General features: G+C 44.9%; 2 protein-coding genes across 2 annotated transcripts; both read left to right on the forward strand.

Moving 5' to 3' along the window:
• The first annotated feature begins 337 nt into the window (after nucleotides 1-337).
• cfap418 (cilia and flagella associated protein 418) lies at nucleotides 338-8,900 on the forward strand. The gene is made up of 6 exons (XM_070965587.1): nucleotides 338-554; nucleotides 1,353-1,455; nucleotides 2,200-2,264; nucleotides 3,412-3,477; nucleotides 3,612-3,707; nucleotides 6,093-8,900. Exons 1-6 carry the CDS (start codon nucleotides 406-408, stop codon nucleotides 6,250-6,252), a joined length of 639 nt encoding a protein of 212 aa, XP_070821688.1. The 5' UTR covers nucleotides 338-405; the 3' UTR covers nucleotides 6,253-8,900.
• A 285-nt stretch (nucleotides 8,901-9,185) lies between these two features.
• On the forward strand, nucleotides 9,186-13,812 carry wdr73 (WD repeat domain 73). Its single transcript, XM_070965571.1, has 8 exons — nucleotides 9,186-9,324; nucleotides 9,975-10,042; nucleotides 10,501-10,586; nucleotides 10,672-10,760; nucleotides 10,829-10,896; nucleotides 11,888-12,052; nucleotides 12,730-13,104; nucleotides 13,218-13,812. The coding sequence occupies exons 1-8, from the start codon at nucleotides 9,257-9,259 to the stop codon at nucleotides 13,472-13,474; spliced, it is 1,176 nt and encodes a 391-aa protein (XP_070821672.1). The 5' UTR covers nucleotides 9,186-9,256; the 3' UTR covers nucleotides 13,475-13,812.
• Nucleotides 13,813-23,689: the final 9,877 nt, after the last annotated feature.

Consider the following 23,689-nt stretch of genomic DNA (forward strand, 5'->3'; position numbering starts at 1 on the left):
CATATGTTGAATCTGGCAAGCAGTAACTGAAATTATCAAATAGTACTGGATTAAAAAGTATATTTGCCTCTGAGCTGCAGTGGAGTACAAGTATAAAGTAGCAGAAATACCTCAAACCTCAACTTTAGTACAGTGCTTCCCACCACTGGTTGAGTTCAACTAATTTACAGACCGATTTCACTACTTTTGTATTAGAATCAGCACATCTAACACATCAATTCAGACTTTTAATTAAAAGTCAGATTTGTCGGGGCTCCATTAATGTTTGACATTTATTTTGAAGGCGCTGTCGCTCTGTACCGCTGTTACTTAGCAACGAAGAACGCTGTGAGCTCGCGGGCGGCGGTCGTGTGAGTTAGCTGGTGTCGCTAAAGTTAGCAGGGCAGATAGAAGAGCGACCTGAACATGGATGATGATGACGATGACCTCGACGAACTGCTCGATGAAGTCGAAAAGAAGTTTTGCAGAAACGTGTCTCTCGCCTCCGCAGCTCGCGTGAGCTCGAGCGAGGCTGGAAAATGCGGGAAAGACGATGCAGGACAGAGAAAACACAGGTCAGCAGCGCTAACACGGCAAGCTAATGCTATAAGCTAACGTGTAACAGTGGAGTGTGCTAGGTGGCTTCAAAGCGTCTCTGCTGATAAAGTCTAATGAGCTGAAAGTTGTGGCCATTAAATGGCAGCTAATTGTCTTACAAGCTAAGTGAAGTCAGTAAAGTTAGCTTGTGTTTAGCATACCAGCAGCTAGTTTCAGAGTGATATGAACTCTGAAACTAGCTGTTTGACTTCTGGATATCTGTAAGGGATACACTGGCTTGCACTCAGTGTGCTGTATTATAAGTGTCTCCTGTCTGTCAGAGGTATTGTACAGTATTCACATTGTGGTGAGACATTGATCAGTTAACACAGTAAAGTAGCTTCTCAGTTATAGCTTATGTTAATATGTTATGAACGCAGCTTCAATTGTTGATCATTAAAACCAGGAATTAAGAAATACTGAGGTCAGAACAAGTCCACCAACACACCCCTCAAAAAACTTTAAAAGGCCCTAAAAACGTTTTCTGTAAGTGTTTCCTTATTCCTGTTTTTTCACATTTAATTCCCTTCATGTGGCTCGAGATGCTGCTTTCTCTGAACCACAAGAGCTGAAGTGGTGTAAAAACATTGAATCCTTGATTCTTTTGTTAAAGTAAAAGCTTATAAAATATGCAGTTTGTGTAAAGTTTAAGGGGGTGAACGCAAAGTCGACCTCGGTTTGCTGTCCTAAGCATGAATTGATGTTCGTCGCTGTCCGGCTGCACAGTTTCTACAGCAGAAAGACGCTCATCTGTAATTGTCTTTCCTCTGATTTAGCACCAGAAACCCCGAACGGCCGATGAGCAGCGTCGCTGAGGACATCGACGCCCTTCTGGAGGAATTACTGGAGGAAGACGACAGCGATTCCCCGCGGCTGAAGGTGAACACGAGCTCTGCTGCTCTCAGTCTTTGACATGGATGTGACAGCTTTTCAACCACAAATGGTCTTTCTCACGTAAAGGTCAGGGTGTCAGCACACCTGTGCACATACGTAGGTGCACCTGTGACGTGATGTAAAAAGAAGAGAAACATCTCACTTGATGCACATTTGCTTTGGATGCTGCTGGAGAAACGACTCAAAAACTGGAAGCACTAAACTCACATAAAGCAGCTTTTTCTATTTAGTGCCAGAAGCCCCGACCTGCAGCTATAACTATGACAGTATTTTAACATTGTACTTGGTTCAACTACTCCTAATATGCAGTACTGTTACTTGTTTGAACTCCTGTGAGGTTGAAGATGTTTAAATCCAGCATCATTCACATTCAGGTTTCCCATCATGCCGTCTTCTTCCCTGTCGTTTCCGGAGCATTGCAGCACATCTGTATTGTGTCACCTGCACAAGATTAACACCTGTGGGCTCCATGAATAGGAAACCACCTTCGTAGCACAGCTGGAGGTCTACAGCTCCAGAGGATTCAGCATGTGAAATCTTATTCTGCAAAGAAACCAGTTCTGCCGTCAGAGTACGCTGAGAGTACATTCAGCACACGAGCAAATTACTTCTCATTCTGGCGTCTCCACCAAACACCTGCGGTTGAAAAAGAAGTTCAAAGCACAGACAAACACCTGAAGTCACCGTTTCATTCCGATTTAATGAAGTGACTCTCTGCTCTCATCTCAGGCTGAACACTTTCCTAAAGGAGCACAAGTGGAGAAGAAGCTGTCCTCTCAGGCCGGAGGGAGAAAGTAAGAGAAGGAGTTCACTGAATAACACACACACACACACACACACACACACACACACACACACACAGGTGGGAGTAATGACTGCAGGGAGGAAGAACAGGGAGAGGACGCACTCGTGTTCATTTAGCAAAAACCTGTGACTGATGGTCTACTGGAGAAGTAAAAATAAAAGAGGCTCCAGTGGGTTCATATGAAAGTGGGAACTAAGTTTACACACTGTCCACATGTGATGATCTGTCTCTGTTGTTTTTGACGGCCTGTTTTAATTTCAGTCTCAGTCTAGTCTTTGTGTCAAGCTGTCGTTTTAGTTTTTATCAGTTTCAGTCACGGTCGTACTCTTTTAGTCAAGTTTCAGTCGACTACAAGTCTGAGCATTTTAGTCTTATTTTAGTCAGAATTATCCCTGACTGTTTTAGTCCAGTTTCAGTCAATGAAAACTGTATTTTAGTCTCTTTTTAGTGATGCAGTTCTATTTAACCCAGTCAGTATAGTATAAGTACCTCGTAGTATAAACCAAACCAAAGTTTTCTTTGAGCCATTTCACAGTTCAAACGAGGTTGTCTTATTATATTATTGTTAGCTTACAGACTGAAGAAAACATCCATTCCAGACACGAAGACGCTCTGATTTGAATTCACAACATATTTATTTCACCAAGCAAAGCCGGCTGGCCGGCCATCGGTCCGTCCTCTGTCAGCTGTCTGTCGTTAACGCTAACCTACCGCAGCTGCAGCTTCTAAATAACGCCGCGAGCGGGGATTGAGGAAGTGACGTCGCTGTGACTGCGCAGTGCGACCTGATGCAGCCCCTGAAGTGAGACACAGGAAACAGAAATACTGCAAAATAATAAGAACAACACGACTAAACGAGATGAAATAACGTTCGAACATTTCGTCATTTAGTCAACGAAAATGAAGAGACATTTGAACAGAGCTTTTATTTTGTAAACCACAGTTAGTCTCCTTTTTATTTGTCAACAATATTGCATTATATATTTAATTATAGTTATCGTCACATGACCAGCATTTACATTGATTCTCGTCTCGTTTTCGTCACGTGATAAAGGTTCGTTGATGACGATATTTAGTCATAATTTTCGTTGACGAAAGCAACACGTGGTGATCTGATCCGTTTGTGGTGCATTCAGGTGCTGCCCTGTTTTCGTTGGCGGGAGCTCTGTCACTAATGGCGTGGGAACAGCAACATCCAAGAGGTGAAAAACTACTTTTGTGCCTTCAGCAGAAGCACTTTGGATGTGTTCATGTCTCCCTGATGAATAACTACGACTGCTGAAATGTGTTTTTTCCTAAAACCTCTCACTTTGTACATAATATACTGTATCAACAGGTCATGTGACCAGCTGCGATGTACGTCCTGTGACTTCCGGGTGCTGATGTTTGATGACTGCGAGTGGGACTTGTCCTGTGATTACCTGTTCCTCAGGTGAGTCTGCAGACTCTAGACTTCTAGACTACTCCACCATCACTTCATACTACACCATCTTCATCAGGTCACGTGTTTACTTCTTTGTTATTGCACATGTAGAAAGTTTTCAGTCTGAACTCTGAGCTCGACCTGTGACCTCCTCTGCTTCACGATGAGTCTGTCTGATTGGCCTTCTTTATCTGGATCGGGTGCAGAAAGTGTGCACCTGCAGCAGCCTGTTACAACCTGTCACATGACATCAAGGTGCGACTCAGAGCCAGAATCAGCCGTTCTTTTCCTGTAGTGAGTCGCTGTGAGCTTTGTCAGCGGTGGTCTGTTTTCGGTTGCTCGGGTTGGTCAGCAGGTGGCAGTGTTGAGCTCTGAAGTTCACCTCCTGAGCCTCTGAATTCTTCTGTGAGGTGAAACGGTGCATCTGAACGAGCGAGGAGGTGTAAATGTGTATGTTTACGGGCTGCTGTTTAGATGTGCAGCCATGTTGACACCCTGTTCTGCGCTCTGATGCTTTAAAGCACCTTAAACGCTCCAGGAGCTGCTCAGAGATTAATACTGACTTCTCGTTATCTCCGACCTTCCTCTCGTCTGTGTCGGCTGTGATGTTTATTGCTGCTGCTGGAGACGACCCGGCTCTTCTTCTTCTGTTTGTTTCAGGGCAGAATGCATCAGCGTGTGCAGCGTGGAGGAGCCAGAAAACAGGAAGTGCAGAAAACAAACGTTTAATGGCGTTAATGAAGGCGTCAGCGTGTTCAGAGCTGCTTATTTATCTGGAAACAGAATACTTTGAGTTCATGTTGTGTTTGATATCTCCATCCATGTGTTATGCTAGCGGCAGCTAATGTAGCCTGCAGCAGAGATGTGGTCTCTCTGAATCCTCCGTTTATCGGCCTTCTCACAGCTCCCCAAAGGCTTCGTACCACTTCTTTTCCTTGATCAGTCGCACTCCATCAGCTGAAAACACACTTTGATGTGTAAAATCCCTTTAAAACGAGCCATCGCAGACACGCTGGCATATCGAGCGTAACGCAGCTGGAGCCGGAGGCCGCCAGGCGTAATGTGGCGCCAAAGATCACCGAAACGCTAAGAATACAGATGGAAAAGTCACATTAGTGTGCAGGAAGCAGTTTGTAAGAGTCTTTCTGAGGCTGTAATCGTGTCACAAACCGTGTCAGTAAGTCAACTTAAAACACGTTTAACAAACCGTTGACACTTCAGCGGCGAGCAGAGCTCCTACTCTCCGGCGTCAGGAACAATCAATCAAGATGATGAGTTTGTCCTTCATATCATGAACGAAGCCTCTGAGTTTTGACCGACCAGCTGTGAGATGCTGCTGCGGCTCCAGACTTCAGACCTGCACATCCGTTCTGGATGTGAACGTTGTTTTAATGTCTGAACGTCCCGTTTCTCTCTGAAACGTCTGATCTGATGTTTGAATCACATCTGACTGAAGGTTCACGTTTGACTTCTTCTAACTGACTTTGTGTTTGCTTACTGATTCAGCCGTTTGTCCGTCGTGTGTTCCTCTTTAGTATTCCCGTCACCGCCTCTCAGCGTTCCTCCGGCTTGCTGTTGGTTTCGCTCTGTCCTGAACATCCATTACTGAGGCCTCCCACACCTTTCTTTTATTATTTCATGTTATTTTTTTCATTAAGAGGCTTAACGGAGGCCGCTAATGTCAATAAAAGCTCAGGTGTTTCCGTGTGATGAATGTGCTTTTTGATCTCGTAAAAGAAATTGCAAATGAATTTCTAATTGCTCTTCTAATTGTCGGCGATGTCGGCGCGATGACGTTAATTAAATTGTGGTCGTTCGGTGCTGAAGAAAGGCGTTTTTCCATACTCATGATGAAAGCTGCATTTATGGAAAGCAGAAAGCACAAACAGTCAAACAGCTCTGGACCTCCTGTGAAGTGGTTTGTGTGGATGAATCCAGAGCTCAGCAGCAGCTCGCTCAGTCAGACTCTGACCTTTTCATGTTATTTTAAAACATCGTGTTCAAACGAACGATCGGTGTCAGAACGCAGCCGAGGCTGACGGACGCCGTCGCTGACGGACGCCGTCGCTGACGGACGCCGTCGCTGACGGACGCCGTCGCTCATCGACCAGTCCGATCTGATGGGATCCAGTACAGCAGCTCTGCCTTCAGGTTGTGCTTTGCTTCATGTTGACCGCATCAGATTAAGAGGTGTTCCTAATATTTTGTCCACCACATTTACACACACGAGAGAATTTTAGAAACAGCCCCACCCACTACGAGCTCGAAGGATCACTTTCCTGTCAGCCTGAAGCCTCTTACAGGTGAACGTCACGGCAGAGCCGATGTGTGGGATCGTACCACTGTGTGCAGGTGTGTGAAAGGCAGCTGCTGATTGGCTCTCTGTGTCTGTAGAAACAACATGCCGGACCGCCAGAAGCTCCGAGCCAAGCTGAGGAGGAGGAGCGGGCGGCGGGCGTACGCCTGCCAGTGCAGCTGGTTCTCCACCTCAGAGCCCGCCGACCTCGGAGACCAGCCTCAGCTCAGGTGGGTCTGTGGGAGACACCAGAGCTGAGGACGGCGTCTCCGCCGCAGGACGCTGCTCGAACTCTCCAAGCTTCCTGCTGTCCGTTAGTCCGTCTCTCTGTCCGTCCAGCCTGTCAGAGGTGCGTCCTCAGAGCTGCAGTGAGAGGGATCTTCAGGTAGGCGTAGATTTAATGATCATGTGTTTACGCATCAGATTTTCAGCCTCATGGGACCCAGAAATTAAGAAAGTGGTGTGTTAAATATACACGTTTGATCTGGAACGAGTCTACGAAGCATCGCTGAAGAGGGACGGACTGAAACAGTTCAAAAGCCAGACAGCAGAGCGGCTCCAACCTCAAAGGACATCCATCATTACTGTCAGACACGAAGGTCAGTCTGTCCAGGAAACAGCATGAGGACGCCTCAGGAAAGAAGACAGGATGTCCCTCAGCTGCAGAGGACAACTTCATTTCAGCTTCCAGAGGAGACTGCGTGAATCAGGCCTTCATGCTCAAACCACGACTGAGGGAGAACAATCAGAAGACGAGGACACAAGGACTGGACGTCAGTCCAGTGGAGACCTGGACTCTGATGGGTCTGATGGGTCCAGGTTTGAGATGTTTGGGTCCAGCAGAGAAGGTGAGCGGATGGAGTCTGTTTTCATTTCATCACTAGAATGGTTGTGTCTTCATTACCTCCAAATGTCCCGCTGTGTCACGCCACCATGTTTGTACGGTGGCCCAGGAGAGACAAACCAAACACTGGCTTCAGAGAGCACCTGCTGCATTTTGATTGGCCATCGTAGATTCTCCGACGTGCTCGGAAAGGGAGGCTGAGGAGAGGCCTGTTCAGCTGGCCAGTCTGCAGTCTCACCACTAGATGCCGCTAAATCCTGCCCACCGACCCTTTAGCCAACATGGCCGCCGGCGCTCTGCAGCGGTCTGTTGGACCGTCGTCCACTTTTCAGCACACCAGACCACGTGAGCGCTGTTCGAGCAGGATGATCGATTCTCATCATCTGATGCAAACTTGTTTTATTATTGAACTGATTTGACAGCGAACTGTCGGCTGGTGGTTTTTTCTGTCGTTGTCAATAAATCCTGAGTGCAGACAAACCGACAGTCTCACTGTTCCTTTAAAAACACTCACTGATATTCAGGTTTATTTAAAGCTTCATCGTTTCCTCAAACAGCTGCTCCCTGCAGGAGGACACAGAGCGTCTGTCTGGGACTATTTTCAGCAGCGGATGAATCCACGTTTGTGCTGTAGTGAGTGTTGGAGAGTGAGTCAGAATAATCAGAATAATTCGATTATTAATCTAAAATATGATCAACAAATATGATATTTACTCTAGATTAGGATACTCACCAGTATGTAAATACTTAGCAATAATATTACCCAGAATATCATAATCTTCATCACGTCTAATTAGAAATACCTGAGGAGGCAATAAATGTAGTATAAGACAAATACGAGTTCTACTGCATTACTTTGCAGAGTGAGATTATTAATTGAAAACATAAAACCTGATAATACATTATGAAGTATTGATATATCTTAAACTAGCCGGCAGCATCTTAAACAGTTCAGATTAGTCCCACCTTCATCAGCTGCAGCATTGGTGAGGAAGTACGTACGGCTGTAAGTAAAAGTAGCATTAAAGCTGTAAAAGTAGAAGTAAAAGTCCTGCATTCACTGAAGTTAAAGCACAAACGTATTAAAGTATTTGTTGTTTACAAAGGTCCTTTCAGAGAGGATCGTTATAGATCATCACGTGTCTGTGAGAGGAAGAGTGATGGACGGAGAGGACAGACATGACTCAGTCTCTGCTGTCAGACAGCAGGAGGCGCAGAACGACAGGCCTGCTGAGGAGGAGGAGGAGGAAAACAACAGCCGGCGTGATGGAGCTGTGCACATGGTGGGAAGGATGAAGCATCAGCACCAGAGTGGACCTCGACTTAAAATATAACCAATCAGATGATCAATCATGACGTTCTGTTATTGATTAAACCACCCAGCAGTAGATAAAGTCACTAAAATCAGCTCCACCTTTACCAGCTGTCGCTTACACATTAAGGTGTCCATAATTATAATCCAGCAATATTAGAAATAAGTAAATACATCATCATCATCATTCTGAAGTAGTTTTATGTTACTACAAGTTGTAACTGTCCAGGGGACAGTTATTGTTGTGATTTCTGTTTTAAAAGTTTTCTTGGTATTTTCTGTCATCATTTCATATATATTTGAATTCATGTGGTCTTTTAAATTAATTAAAAACACAGTAAATAAAATGTTCAGAAAGGAATTTGAAGATGTGTAATTTTAAAAATTGATGTTTGGCTTAAAAGGTTTTTTTTTTTTTTGTAAATGTATTTGAGGAATGAAACAAGTCACATGACCACCGCAGTTTAGTTAAAGGTCTCACCTGTGGGATTGTGGGTCATGCAATACGGCTGTAGAGGGAGACGCCAACATTGCTAAGGAGGAATCATGACCTACAAACAAATTCATTCTGCGTGGTCTGAGAGGCGCACACGGTAAATGTGACCTTTTAAAAGTTGATTTGTTTCATATTTTGTTGGTATCATTTGTTTGGATCAGTCTAGTTAGAGACACTTTTGTTAAAGTCTTGTATTGAAATGTTTGTATGTCTTCTATTTTTTGTAGTTTTCACGGTGTCGGCTGAGTTTGGATAAAATAAAAAGGTAAAAGACATCTGTATGATGCGTGGCCTTCATTATCAGACCAGAGCAGTTACACAAGTACTAACAGTACCGAGTATTTCTATTCTGTGGTATTACTTACTTTAGTTCAGGACTTTCTGCTGTTTATGTGTTTGTAAAATCTGTTGGTAGTTTTTATGTTCCGGTCTTAAAACTGAGTTCAACATTACTTTTAAAAAACAAATCTAGTATCCCTGTGATCCTGACCGGAAAGCGGTGGGAGCGTCTGTCCAGCAGGGGGCGGTGTAACTACGTCATTGTTGAATGACTCAAAAGAGCTCAAGAAGAAGACATGAGTACGTAAAGTCACTCAAGTGACGTGAAGTGATGGCAGACATGGAAGAAACAGAGTTTGAAGATATTTTGGATGACTGGTTTATCGAGTCCCTGAAAACGTGAGAAATGTATTTAGCAGCTAGCTAGCTAGCTAGCAGCTCCATTCACTCCGCGGCGCTAACAGTTAGCATTACAAACTGATCTCCGCTGTAACACCCACTACTTTTATTTCCATTTACTAACTCGTCGGGTTGCATTGCTTTTATATAACATCTCAAAACATTTCCTGCGTCTGATTTAAATTCGGCTTGAACTTACTGCACGTAATTTGCTTAACAATCAAGTTTAAGAAGTGATTGTACTCGACTCCGCTGGTTTCTCCTTTCAAAATTGCTGCATACTACAACTCGACTCCATTGCAGCAGAATGTGAATTCTGTCTCAGGATTGAACCTCAGTCAACTACATCCAAGCCGAATTGAACAGTGGACTCTATTGAGTGAAAACATTAAGTCATATTTTAAATTTAAGGCATGTGTGCTCAGCCTTGTCGTAGGGAATATCAAATATTCACATTTTTGAAGGGAACCTGGTGTTAAAGTAAAATAAATCCTACCTCCAGCACGTGGCTGTCTGAGGCTGAGCTGTCAGACTTCCCTGCTGCTGCCTTTACGGTGTAGAGGTTAAATGATGTTCAGTGTGTTTCACTGAAACATTCCTGGAGTGTGTGTGTGTTCAGTCATTAACACCTGACTGACTTCTTTCTTCAGGTACAAAGATCTTTATGTGTATCAGCTGGAAAGTCCCACCCAGGTCATCGAGTGGACATCAGGGACGAGTGAGTCCATGTTTCATTCTAATAATCATCACCCCATCTCTGAAATATCAAACCCTGATTCTAGACAAGTCGTGACGCTGTGATAAAACGAAATGTGGTGATGTGCTGACCTGAGAACAGCTCAGAGTCAATATATTTATGTTCTTCCTCATCAGCTTCACTGATTTTTGTAAATATCTGCTGAGAGTGAATCTGATGCAGCAGCACATTTCACACAGAGTCCAGACGGTTTTTGAAACAGGTTTGTATTTTCCACATTAGTCTCACTGCACATTTGTTAACAGACCGTTTATACACTGGATGGAGTGAAGAAGACAAATCATGACTTACAACATGTTTACGATCCCAAACAACACGCAGACGCCTCAGTTCTCTGCCTGAGCTGGCTCAACATACCTGAGCCTCCAGGTGGAGATGAAGCAGGTTTTATGTTCCAGCTTTTCTTCATGTGTTTGCAGCCGTGTGCGTCGCAGGATTCAGCTCGTATAAAAATGAAATTCTGGAGCTGCGTTTGCCTCCGAAACTCTTCGCCGATGAGAACAAGGTAACAAACACCAGAGCAGCCGAAAACACAACATCCAAACATCACTTTTAGCCTCTGCTAGCGTTTGTGTGTGTGCTGCGTTCAGGGTCTCTGCGCAGAACGAGACTTCAGAGTCGTCCACGGGGGCTTCACGGACGGTCCGGTTCGCTGCCTCAGACACGTCCCAGGAACGAGGTGAGTCTGCGAAACATTTCCGCTTGAAATCACTGTGAACTGAACACTGACAGCTGTTTTCCCGGCAGGTGTGTCGTCACCAATGACGGCCTGAGCTCAGACCTTCAGGTGTGGGACCTCGGAGGAGACGACGGCGGTGAGTTTGAGGCCTGATGCTCGTTTCTCACCTCACCTGAAAACAAACTCAGTCTCTCGGTTAAGTCTCGTAGTTTCCATTCAAATAAATGTAGTGCTTTATATGATGATGGTGAAAACAGATGGCGTTTAAACTCAGCATCATGAAGGCACTAATGATAATAATAACAATAATAATAACAATAATCATCATCATCACTTCAGTCTCCTCAGCAGATACATTCTGATGGATGCTGTTACTGTTACAAAGAACGTCTTTTGAGGAGAAGATAAAGGATTAAATATTATACTGTATATTAATTTTACCTGAAAGGCGCCGCTTTGTTCAGCCCTGAGCAGCGTCTGTCAGGCTACATGCAGTCCACAGGTTTGCTGTGTCACTTAAGGAGGCTCAGATGAGTTTTTCAGCGTTTTAGAAACTCAGTGTGGTGTGAGCTGCAGATGGAGGGCAGAGAGTGATTTTCTACATGGGATGCTCTATAACACACTCACACTGTAACACAGCACCAGGAGGAGCTTTTACTGACCACCAAAAGTTGTTCATAAGAGTGAAATAATGCAAGAAATTGACTGAAAAACCGTCTGCGAGTCGAGTGGGCTAACAGTGGAAATGCTGTAACGTCAGCTCCTGTGTTATATCTGATTGATTTAAAGTCACAGCTACAAACAACACGACTAACACTCGTTAAATCAGCGTTAACAGTTTCACATCAGACGGCTGAACATGCATAACGTCCTCTCTGTAGAGACGATCGATAGCTTGATTAGTTAACCTCGCAAACAGCCATAACGTAAACATCGTCATTCAGCTCCGCAGCACTCAACATTTGTCACGCGGTTAATCCACAGGACAGTAAAAGTTACGCAGCCGCGAAAAACCAAACCGTCGCCCCAGCTTTCACTTCCTGCCCTCCGTCTGAATTTACCACCAATGTTTGGTGTTTTCTCACAACGTGATTGGTCGTCTGCTGTGTCTCATCGTCCAATGACAGATATGATCAGAAGAACAGGAAGCGTGGAGGGCGGGAGGAGCGTTTCACAGAGAGGCAGCAGGATCGCGGCTCGACTCTCGTCTCAGCCTCAAGTTCTTCACGGAGCTCAGAGCGACGACGTCCGGCTGACTCAGCTGACCTCAGGACAGCCGCTGCTCAAGCTCGGTAACGCTCCGATCATCTGGAAATCTGCTCCTTGAACATGTGTTTGTGTTTGTGGGAAGCTCCTGTGTGCTCATCACATCTGTATGTTTGCTTTGTTTGGTGTGAAACATCTGGATAAACGACAGCTCTGAATTTAAAGTAATCCTGTGGTACTGTGCAGTAATGCAGTAAATGTACACATGTAATGCAAACAGGCTGGAGACGGAGCTGAGCAGGGAGCAGGTGGAGGAGGTGGAGGAGGAGGAGGAGGAGGAGGAGGAGGAGGAGGAGGAGGAGGAGGAGGAGGAGGAGAACTGTTAAGCAGCTCAGAAAACACGTGTCACGTGATGTCGAGTCAATGAGTTCATGGGCAGAAATGATTGATTATTGACGAGTCGTTTGTTAGTTTTCATTCAGATTCCAGCCTGTCGCGTGAGGAGCTGTGCTGCTTTTCTTTGTGAAATATCTTTGGGACAGAATATTTTTGGTGGAACAGAACAAAGCACCTGAAGAAGAAGCCTTCGATTGACAGACTGAACGATTAATCGGTGCAATAATCAGCAGATGAATCGATAATGAAGATCACTCGCTGCAGCCCGACCTTCATGTTACAGGTGTGAAGGACTCAGAGGGATCTGTTAGCAACACGTCCAACAGTTGGACATTTATGATGTGATGTCTTCTGTTTGTCCCGGCAGAGATGGACTCGGCGGATCCTCTCAGCTCTCTGCATTTTGTGAGTGACGCAGTCGTCCTCGCCGGCTGCTGTAATGGGAACGTTTACATCGCCGACACTCGGACGTCCGCCGCTCCTCAGCTTTCACCTCCGCCCGCGTCTTCAGATGAGTCTGTCCTCTGGTGGACAGACGCCTCCACGGGTCCATCCTGTTCAGATCTGTCCAGCTGCAGGATCGTCAGACTCTCCTCATCCGGACAGTCGGTGATTTCAGACCTGAGGAACCCGGGAGGAGCTGTGAGTCGGGCTCAGCTGGACGTCCAATCAGCTCGCCGCATCCTGGATGATGTCAGAGTATCGTGGGCTCCGGCGCTGCGGGACTGTATCGCCGTGTCAGGTTAGTTTAGCTAAACATGATGTGAGAGTGGCAGGAACCTGACCCATGAAACGACGGCCAGTGACGAGCTCCCAGATGAAGAGCTAACATCTGTTTCTCACCTCGCTCTGCAGGCTTCAGTGGGGCGGTGCAGATCTACAACACCTCCACCTGGACACCAGAGCTGCAGGAAACTCGCCCGCTGTTCGAGCATCGCGGCCACGCGGTTACATCGCAGTCGGATGATGGCGCCCCCCTCTTCGCCACCTCCCACGCCTGGCATCCCGAGCGGCCGCGGACGCTGCTGTCGGCGGCCTCGGACGGCTCCGTCCACGTGTGGGACTGGGTCGACCAACCAGCTGCTGACGGTCCGACGGTCCAGTTCACCTGAAGACAGGAGGATGGCGTTACCTCTGATGTTCTGCTCAGCGAACTGAATGTGGATCAGCAAAGTCCACCAGTCGCTGATCAAATTTGAGACTGTGCAGTGACTCAGACCACGTGCTGAGACGACTGATTTCTGCTTCTTCTCCACCCAAAGTGGCTGCGTGGGTGGATGATGGAGAGAAGTGAGGAAATGGGTTTGGAATGGGGAACTTAAAAATCCAAATCCTGAACACATCCAACATCTGTGGGACCACGACGCAGCGCTAACTGACTGTGTTTTTAGGAGCTTTAATCGTGACGGTCACATGTTTTAATTCACAGAAATAAAACCTTCCAAACGCTTTTCTGGCTGCTGGTTTGGTTTCGTTCACAACAAACAACAAGTGAGCTGCAGACGGAGGGCAGGAAGTGATTTTCTCACAGGAAGCACTTTAACAAACACTCAAAATGCAGATGTTTTGCATCGTTTACGGTCGCTCAAATCTATCAAACTGAGAAACCACGAGGAGCTTTTATCAGGTACTAAAAGTTCATAAGGGTGAAAAACGCTAACCGTTGGCTAACGGTGGAAATGACGTAACGTTAGCTAATGTTCTGAATAGATTTAAAGTAACAGCTACAAACAACACGGCCAACTCGTAAATCAGCGTTGACAGTTTCACATCAGACAGCTGAACACAAATAACGAACCCCGTCCCGTTTTGCGATGATTCGCGTCTTTTCACCGACCTTTGCTCGTGGTTAATCTAGCTAACAACCTTCACGTAAACTTCAACGTGCCGCAACAGCAGCAAAACTTTCAGTTCAGTTTAAAAAAATGCTTCTCTTCATAATGTAAGAGTCACTTCCAAGATATGATCAGATTTTCTGTTTGTAATTTCATCTTCACGAGCACAGGAAGAACTTTTTTTCACCTCCTCCGCTGCAGTTTTCACTTCCTGCCCTCCGTCTGGATTTAACGTCACGTGACTGCAAACAGCCAGTTAAATTCAGTGACACATTTGAAGTGCTGCACATCAGTCAGTAAATGCAGACATTGATTTATTAAGAACTTCACTGTTCGCTTCGGTCAGAAGCTGAAGTCTCTCTTTGGTTAAAGGTCAGAGCTATCTGAGGTCACTTCCTCATGTTCAGACGGTTGCCACATTTCCCTGGTGACCATCTGAGGGGCCCGGCTCCGAGGTTGGGAACCACTAGACTAAACTTTATGAAGTAGTTAAAGGGCTGCAACTCTACTGGCTCCAAAAGCTCTGAAATGCTGCTTATGCGACAGTACTATGAATACTTCTACTTGACACTGTGTACTTTGCTGAGAATACTTTTACTCAATGAGGATTTCAAATGAAGGTTTTTTTCCTTTAAGGTATTTTTACATGGTGGTACTGATACTTGTACTTAAAGATTTGAGTAGCTCCTCCACCCCTGCAGCCGCCTCTGGTTGGATGTTTTGCGGTGCTTTGTTCACCTGGAGCCCCCCAGCACAGGTGTAACAGGGTCCTGGAGTCACTCTGCAAAGTACAAGCTTTCAACAGCATTTCCATTCAGTCGTCATTTTTAGGCCAAAAATCAAAGCGTTTACCTGAAGACATCACTTTGGAACGTACAGAGCAGACGAAGGACCAGCATGAAGGATTTAGTGGCATCTAGTTTTTTTGTTTGTTTTTTTTTTTTTACTTCCTGACCCTTCGTGACCTCCAAACACTGACCGGACGAACACATTTCATGATCAAACTCCATCAAACTGCATTCAGCTGCACTTTCTGAAGCTTTTCCTGGAAAAAAAACCTCATTTCTTTCTTCCTCCTTGAGGTTTTGCCCATCACAATAGTCCATGTTAAGTAACAGCGCTGTGACTTTGACCTCTGACCTTCTTCTCATTTCTTTCTACATCCTGAAGATGCTGTTTTCCTCGCATTCAGCTCACCGTGTGCGAGCTGAATGCAAAGCCTGAATTCTCTCCTCGAGTGTTTCTGCTCTGTGAATTCTTTGTCTGAACCTGAACCGACGTCAGCGAAAGCTTCACTGCTCTCCTTAAAAGACAGCTGACAGCGTGCACAGACCTGCAGCAGCAAAGCAGAAAACTGGCTCAAGGACAGACGTGAACAACCGCTCTCATTTTAAGGATCCTCTGTGTCCTTTCATAGCTGTTGTTCAGTCTCAAACCTGCCTTCTTGTCCTTAAAGCAGCTCTGTCTTAATGTGTGATCTGCCAAATGATTTTCTTTCTCTGGATTTGACAACAAAAACAATATTTCTCAGTTTCTTCTGAATGTGGCTGAAAGAGACTTCTTTAACAACACTGCTTACTTGGAAGAAATGAACAAAAAGCTTGTTTTTCTTCTGTTACTTCACATGTAAAAGTCGTCTGAGCAGCTATGGGATGTCCAGGTTTGATTAACGATTGATGCACTTCAGGTAGTAAAGGGTAGAAAACGTGACGCATTCAAGAAATCATATTCTGGACTCATAATTCACCTTTTCCACTATAATTTCACTTGTGGTGCTCAGATCCTGCTGACTCTGGCGAGTTCTCCTCTAGCGCCACCATCAGGTGGACATTCATGTCCCCTCAGGATGAACTGTAAAACCTTTACAAACCTCTCGCACCATCATCAGGTCAGACTTTTCATTTGATGCTTTGCTTCATAACTAAATAACCGCAAAGCTGACGGCGTTCCCATCAGCCTCGTGAACGTGTCGTCATACTGCCCGTGAAGTCCAGCTTCACCACATGAGGACAAAGCGCAGCTCTGCCTGGTGAATGAACTGGTTTCCCTTCAGTCTGTTGTTCAGATGTCTGTCCCAGCTGAGCAAACAGCCTCTGTTCACACACACTGCTGCTAAAATCACAGATCGCTGTGACCACGAAGCCTCGACTTCACCCCTCCATGCCAAATATCAGCTCTGCAGTTTGTGTCTCTCAACTGGAACCTGAATCCATGTTAGACTGTCCTCTTTGTGTCCACACTGCTGCCATGTGTCCCAGCAGAGGAGACGTCCCCTCAGACACAAAGACAAGAAGACAAACTAACCCAGAGAGCAGCAGGAGGATTTTCTCTGCTGATGTGAGGAAACTGCCAGTGGCGGCTTTCACCTGCTCTCATCACAGTTTCAAAGCCACTAGAACAAAGGCATGCTGGGAGTTTTCCCTCTGCATCTCTATCTGTCCTCCTAAGATGACGACATCAATGCCTGTCTCAGACTCCAGTGAAGAATCAGTGAGCACCGAGGCATCAGAAGATGGAGATATGGAGGTGAACGGCAGCAGCGAAGGACGATTTCAGTTTGACAATTTTCACATTATTTTTCCTTCACAGTCTGCAGCGAAGAGCCGACAGTCTTAATGACATCTGTTTGTCTTTAACTATCAAGCAAAAAGACCACGTATGGAAATGATCTGTGGTCAAGAAGAGAGCACAAACCAAACATCAGACAGGTTTCATTTTGGCCTCTTATCAAGCAGCAGCTAATATTTATAGTGCTAACCACGCTATAAATGCTCCTCCTGTAATTCAACATAATTACAGAGCAACTGCAGCGAGTATCATGGAAATCATGACAGCGAGGGAGAAAGCAGGAGGTGAGGAGCTCGCAGACAACGCTATGAATGTCTGAATTTATGCTGTGAATACTAATATTTCTGTCCTCGGCTCTTGTTTGTCTTTCAGCCAAATTAAGGCGAGTAACAGCAGACGTTACATAACCTTCAGGTTACTTAAACAAAAAGCTGTTCGATTATTCCAGCAAAGCAGAGGAAGCAGTGGACAGACAGCAGCAGAGACGTGGGGACAGATGAGCTGTGAGACACTCTCGTCCCTTAAATTAACCCTGAATGACGGCTTGTGGTTGAGTTTCTCGTTAGCGCTGCTTCGGCATCGTATTGAAATGTGTGTCTAATATTCTTCAGCGGTCCTCTTTGGAAACGTGGAGGACTGAAAAGACAACGTCAGCAATTACCAGAGACACAGTTAATGAAGCCGTCTGTGTTCGTGCTAATCAAAACTCAGCCTCATTAAGTTTTTAATGGCTGCATCAGATTTCACGTCTCTTCATAAATGGGGTCCTGATGGATTTTACTGCCGTGTTGACACTTTGTCCTGCTGCCCCCACTGAATGGATGTAATGTTCAATAAAGTTGTACTGACATTTGAATTCTTGCTTTTCGTGTGGGAAACACTAACGCTGCCTCAGACACACAGTCTGTTTAGTCGATGCTTCAGGTGACAGCCAGTCTGTCCTCAAGCCTCAGGTAGATTTCCTTCAAGCAGCAGTCGGAGCTTCAGGCTAAAACTAGCGAGCTAATGAGCTAAAACACACCTTGCAATCCAGGGCCTTGTATGCGCCAAACACCTGAGCGGCTGATTTACCATCGGATGCACCTGGTGACGTGAAATGTTGTTCATTTGTCCTTCAGGTGATCATCAAAATGAATTAAACACTTTCTGCAAAGCTGAACTCTTCATCATCAACCTCTCATTTGAAAAATTAAAAATAACTTTGAAATGATTTCAGCTCGACTGAAATATCCAATTTAATCTGATGGCTAGCAAAGACTGAAGTGCTAACAGCTGTAAAGTCTGCACGTCTGTCAATTTGGCATTTCTGTACTGTGATTACTGATCGCCTCACACACACACACACACACACACACACACACACACACACACACACACACACACACACACAGAAACTGGCACAGCAAAACAACAAAATAAAGGGTGTCGCCTGAGCTAGGAATATAATGATAATAATAATAATAATAATAATAATAATAATAATAATAATAATAAGAGACACTTTGGAAATGACAGAACCTCTCAAATGCTGTCAGTTCACTTCCTTGTTTTCCTTCCCCTGCACACCTGCTGACCAGGTGTGCATTAGTTCACTCTCAGGAACGAGTTCGACCTCATCAGCATTCAAAACAGAACGTGGAGGACATAAACTAGATTTCCTGAGCAAAACATGAATTTCAATTTAGCTTGAAGCAGAGGACGAACACACGAACAAAGCAAGGAAAAAAGCAGGAGTGTGTGCGTGTGTGTGTGTATGCGTGTGTGTGTTTGGTCTGCGGGGGCTGAGCTGCTGGCGGATGAAGTAAGGAGGCTCTGAAAGGACACAGGAGGCCGTCATTACACTGAGTGACAGAGCTGACTGTGGCCTGATGACGCTGCAGTCATTAAAGCTGATGCTCGCTGAGCGATCTCAGTTTTGTTCAGCTTCTATTCTCGACTCTGCACGCCTCTAAAAACAGCCTCTGGAGCGCCTCAGCTTCTGTCTGCGAACGCCAGGTTAGACGGACATCAGACGCCTGCGTTTAAGACGCGACCGGCGGCTCCCTGACGAGGCGGAGAATGACTGACGGCTAACGATTAACAGCCAATAAAGCTGCTTTTCCCCCATTAACCACCAATCACTTCCACTTCACAGCACCGCTGATCCTTCCTCCAGGGAGGCACTGATTTCAGCTTAGTTGTAAATGATTTTCCTTTTCACAACAGAAGTCAAACACGACCAGACGTCCACATTTCTGGGACAGCTCTCCAACATTTTAATGACACAGATTTTATTTACGTTGGGTCTTCAGCACAGACTGAGCAGCATCGTTCTACTACAAGCGACAAAGTAAATACACACAATTTATGTCACAAACAAGTCATTTGAAGACGTGATTTTTTCTTTCGTCTCTGAAATTATCGGCTAAGTCAGATAAGTCGATCTCGCCAAAGTAAAGCCTGCTGAGGACTGTTGAGTCAAACTGAGACAATGGAGATGTGTCAGTGTTTTGAAGGAGGTGTGGCCCAAGAGTTAGTGTTTGTGAATGAGCTCCTGATTAGACTCTGCAGACGCTGGAGAGCTGAGCTGTGTGGGTAATAGCTGCTTATCACAGCTTTTCTACAAAGACTCGCTTCACCTCCATGTCATCATGCTGTAATATGAAGAATTCAGCTCACAGCACAGCCAGGAAAACCTCTGTGCACACAATCACATTTCAAACAGCATTAACGAGGTTTTTCCAGACATTTTCCAAACGGCGCTTGTATTCAGAGTCTTACATGAACATTACATGAATCTTCTTCCTCCTCTGTGATGAGTGTTGTTCAGTTTCATGTTGTTATTAATGAGACTGTTCTGCTTTCTGGGCGTTCGGTGAGAAATAAAGGTTGAAGTTTTAGACCTTCACCTTCATACAGTCTACATCATCTCTATACGACACACTGTACACAGTCTACGTGTTCGATAGGTTGTTTGCTCGGTTAACCAATCACAAAGGTCCGCTGAAACGCCACTAAAGACGTGGATCATCGCGAAACAAGACAGGGTTCGTTATTCACGTTCAGCTGTCTGATGTGAAACCGTCGACGCTGATTTAACAAGTGTTTGTCGTGTTGTTTGCAGCTGTTACTTTAAATCTGTCACCGTCGATTTGAAACAGAAGCTAATGTCACCTCATTTCCACTGTTAGCCCACTCGGCTCCTCCAGACCGCAGACGTTTAAGACATTTTTTCCCACGTTTTTCTTTCGGTTCTCAATAAATGCTACTAAAACAGCACAAAGCATCAGCATTGAATGTGTGTTACAGTGCTTCCTGTGCAGAAAATCACTTCCTGCCCTCCATCTGCAGCTCACACCACAACATAAGAGCGACGTGACGTCATCCGCAAACCACCTGTTAAAACATCTGTAAGCTACATGTGTGAGCTGCTTCGGTTAAACGTGATGACTTGTGTGTTTTGTTCGCAGAATTGTTCAAAGAGCACATTTTAAAATTCCATCAGCTGTGCTATAATTAAGGTGTAACTTTAAGAGAGAAGTCACAAACTGACTGTCAGACACGCTGCAAAATCTACCTGCAGTTTGCTAACGTTAGCTAGCGTTGCATCACTCATTCTTTCCTGTGAGGGGAGTTCAGCTCGTTGTACAGGTTGTTTTTGTCACTTTGGGAAATGAACCGACGGCTCTGCTCAGTTACATCACTCACTGATGCCTTATGATAGTTCACAGCTTTTACTTACAGGCTCATCTGTGCAGCCCAGGGAACAACACGTCTGCTGGAACAAGTCATTTTAGATAACAAATGTAATTTAAATGCTGTAATCATGCTGCCATTTTCTCTGAAGCATCATTTCCCCTGGAGAGAGGACAGAGAGTTCCCTCTGCTGCAGACAGACCACCAAAATGATTGGTTAAGGGAACGTTTGGCCTGATGGAGGTACAAGAGGAAGCACTGAGGGGTCAGCTAAATCGACAGTCAACATCCACCATAAATGACACTGACAGGAGTCCTGTGGTTTCCAAGATACCGGCCGCTCGGGGGCAAAGACTGGTCAAACTTTATGTAAACTGGTTGCGAACCATGAAAACAACTATAAGATGTGTTATTTTTAGAGTTTGTCGCTGCAGACTGTAGTCGAGCCTGTAGGCCGGTCTGACCTGGAACACTGACATCCAGCTCTGATGTAAGATCCTTCAGAAGAACCACCATGAGGCCTGCTCATCCTCTGTGATCACCTTGCTAACAGCCGCCGCTCGCTGTGATCACCTGTCGCTCGCAGTGATGCTGCTGACAGTTTGAGGCATCAGGAAGTGTCACAAAGAGTGACGTCTGATCCGCACTGGATTTGTATAAACAGACCAAATCTCAGTCCTAAATTCAAACTTTAGATCAATCATTTCTGATTAGCTCAGTTTAAAACAATGCACCTTTTTAAAGTATGAAAAATAAAATGAGTCCCTGTGAGCAATGGCCCCTTTCAGAGGGTTATTATGGAGCCTTCAAGGTCCCGGAAGACTTTATTTTATTTTTTATCTTATGTCTTTTATCTAATAAAAGTATCTTTTAATAAGAAGAAGAAGAAGAAGAAGGCTGTAAAAATCTCATACCATTGCAACTCCATGTGGAGTTTTAGCATAAAGTACCATCAGTTCAGTAAAATTGTACTCAAGTACAATTTTAAATAAGTACTTTATTACTGTCTACTACTGCCTGTTACCTTGTGATTATGGGCAGTGGTGGAAGAGGTATTTAGATGTTTTACTTCAGTAAAAGTAGGAATACCACACTGAAAATACTCCACAATTCCTGTAACGAAAATCTTACTTAATAAAACGATTTTGACCAAAACGCACTTTAAGAAGGAGAATTTTCTCCGCCCATAAAGCAACACTTCATCGTTCAGTTTTTCACAAACACCAACACATCTGGAGCAAAAACGTACATAAAACATCCCACATTAACAGGTGTCTTACCTTGTGTGGTCTTGCTTTGGGACAATCATCCACTGACACAGACCTCCTGCGGTGAGCAGGTCACATCCGGCTGTCCACACCACCGCTCATTGACAATCACGCTAGGTCGCTGTAGCTAAGCTAGCGATGGGCTAATAAGACAGGTGAGTTGATTAGGGTTGCTGTTAGCATAGCGTTAGCATCAGTCCCAGAGGGCACTCTGTGTACAACTTCTCCTTAAACTCTCAGTTTTTACCTTCTTTGTTACCGTACCAGTAGTCTCTCTCGTTATTTCCCTCTTGTAACGCGTCAAATCTACAAATCTGTTGTCTGTTTCCACCACCTTCATCTTGTTTAGCCCGCCAACGGGCTTCTTCTTCTTCGCTTATTTAAATGGCAGTTACGAACCAGCTTTAAGCGCTTTATCACCACCTACTGGACTGGAGTAATAGTGAGTCATTCAAACGGGCTGTTACTGTAAGAATTACACTTGAAGGCACCACTACATCAATAATCCTTTTAAAAATTCAAGGATAATGATTGAATAATGGTGTAATAATTCTATTTTCTGCAGATGGTCCATACTTACATAAATCATTAAGCAGAATATGCCTCAAGGAAAAGCTTCCCCCACTGAGAGCTACCTTATTAGCATGGATGGCAGTGTCTCGAGGCGACTCCACAGCTCCACAGTGGAAGTATGCGATAGATTATTAATTATACACAGGCAAACCTTTCTGATGTGTTCGGTACATGTGGGATTTGTTTTGATGAGGCACTGTAGTCTGTTCAACATAACTTCTGACACATAATTCATTCATTATCATGTGAAACAATGACTTCTCATAGAGACTCAGTGGGATTTTCCTCTGGAGAAAGGGTTTATTCTTTTTTCTCCTAACTTCTTCACTGCCGTTGCTCTCCTGTCAGTGCAGGCGCCTGCAGGCCTGAGTCTTCCACATTTCTAACAGAAAGCAGCAGATTGGCTCCTGCTGTGATGTTGGTTTGTACACACATCATCAAACACACCCACTTCCTCTGCCTTTCCACCGGCACTCCCCGCCTATTGTGCCTGACTCCACCTGCAGGAGGCTCACTGACTTCCTGTCTGACAGGAGGCAGGACACGAGGCCGGGGGGGCATCTCTGACTCCATCAGCACCACTTCCTGCTGCATCCTTTCCCTTCTGCTGTCCTCTCTGAACTCCAACGGCTGCACCTCCAGTCCATCAAGCTTCTGAAGTTTGTGGATGACACCACCCTCAGTGGGCTCATCTCTGATGGGGACGAGTCCACCTTCAGGTGGGAGATGGACCCTCTGGTGACCTGGTAGTGAGCTCAGTGCTTTGAAGACAGTGGAAATGGGGGTGGACTTCAAGATCTCAAAATCAGTCACAATGACATCATTGTTAAACCTGCAATAACTAGATTTTTGGCCACTTGGGGGCAGCAGAAACAAGCTGTGAACAGAACAGCGACATATCGTCACATCCACCCCTCAGAGCAACACCGTCATTTACTTGGAGTCATGTTTGTGAGCATCTGATGTGTGCAGATAAACTATTTCTAAACTTTATAATCCTTAAACATCCTCAAACGTCTTGTTTTGTCATCAATATTATTCACTTTGTCATTTAAGAAGAAAAACAGCACACCGTCCCTTTAAGAAGCTGAAACTACGAATGATGAATTAATAATCAGAACAAGTTTTAAGTGTTTTTTCATAATTGACAAATCAGCTGAATGATTAACTGACTGATGGTTCAGGCTGAAGCTCACATACCTCCATGACGAGAGAGGCCAGAAGATGTGAATGAATGAAGACACGGCAACAGTCCAGCTTTAAGCAATTCATTATTTATATATAATATATACTTCAAAGTTTCTGAAGGAATTAGTAATGAACAATGATATGCTGGTTACATTATGATTGAAGCCCTTTTTAGAAGCTTTTAAAAAGACGTAAAATTATCAAAAAAACTAAGAAAAAA

This window comes from Chaetodon trifascialis, chromosome 7, assembly GCF_039877785.1.
Source record: "Chaetodon trifascialis isolate fChaTrf1 chromosome 7, fChaTrf1.hap1, whole genome shotgun sequence".
NCBI lineage: Eukaryota > Metazoa > Chordata > Actinopteri > Chaetodontiformes > Chaetodontidae > Chaetodon > Chaetodon trifascialis.

What these genes read in the sequence shown, in the direction of transcription:
- cfap418 (XM_070965587.1), top strand. Translation starts at nt 406, where the DNA reads ATGGATGATGATGACGATGACCTCGACGAACTGCTCGATGAAGTCGAA. An exon ending in GCGATTCCCCGCGGCTGAAG is followed by an intron (nt 1,456 to 2,199) that starts GTGAACACGAGC and finishes CTCTCATCTCAG; the next exon opens with GCTGAACACTTTCCTAAAGG. An exon ending in TCTCAGGCCGGAGGGAGAAA is followed by an intron (nt 2,265 to 3,411) that starts GTAAGAGAAGGA and finishes TGGTGCATTCAG; the next exon opens with GTGCTGCCCTGTTTTCGTTG.
- wdr73 (XM_070965571.1), top strand. Translation starts at nt 9,257, where the DNA reads ATGGCAGACATGGAAGAAACAGAGTTTGAAGATATTTTGGATGACTGG. An exon ending in TTTATCGAGTCCCTGAAAAC is followed by an intron (nt 9,325 to 9,974) that starts GTGAGAAATGTA and finishes TTCTTTCTTCAG; the next exon opens with GTACAAAGATCTTTATGTGT. An exon ending in ACAGCCGCTGCTCAAGCTCG is followed by an intron (nt 12,053 to 12,729) that starts GTAACGCTCCGA and finishes TTGTCCCGGCAG; the next exon opens with AGATGGACTCGGCGGATCCT.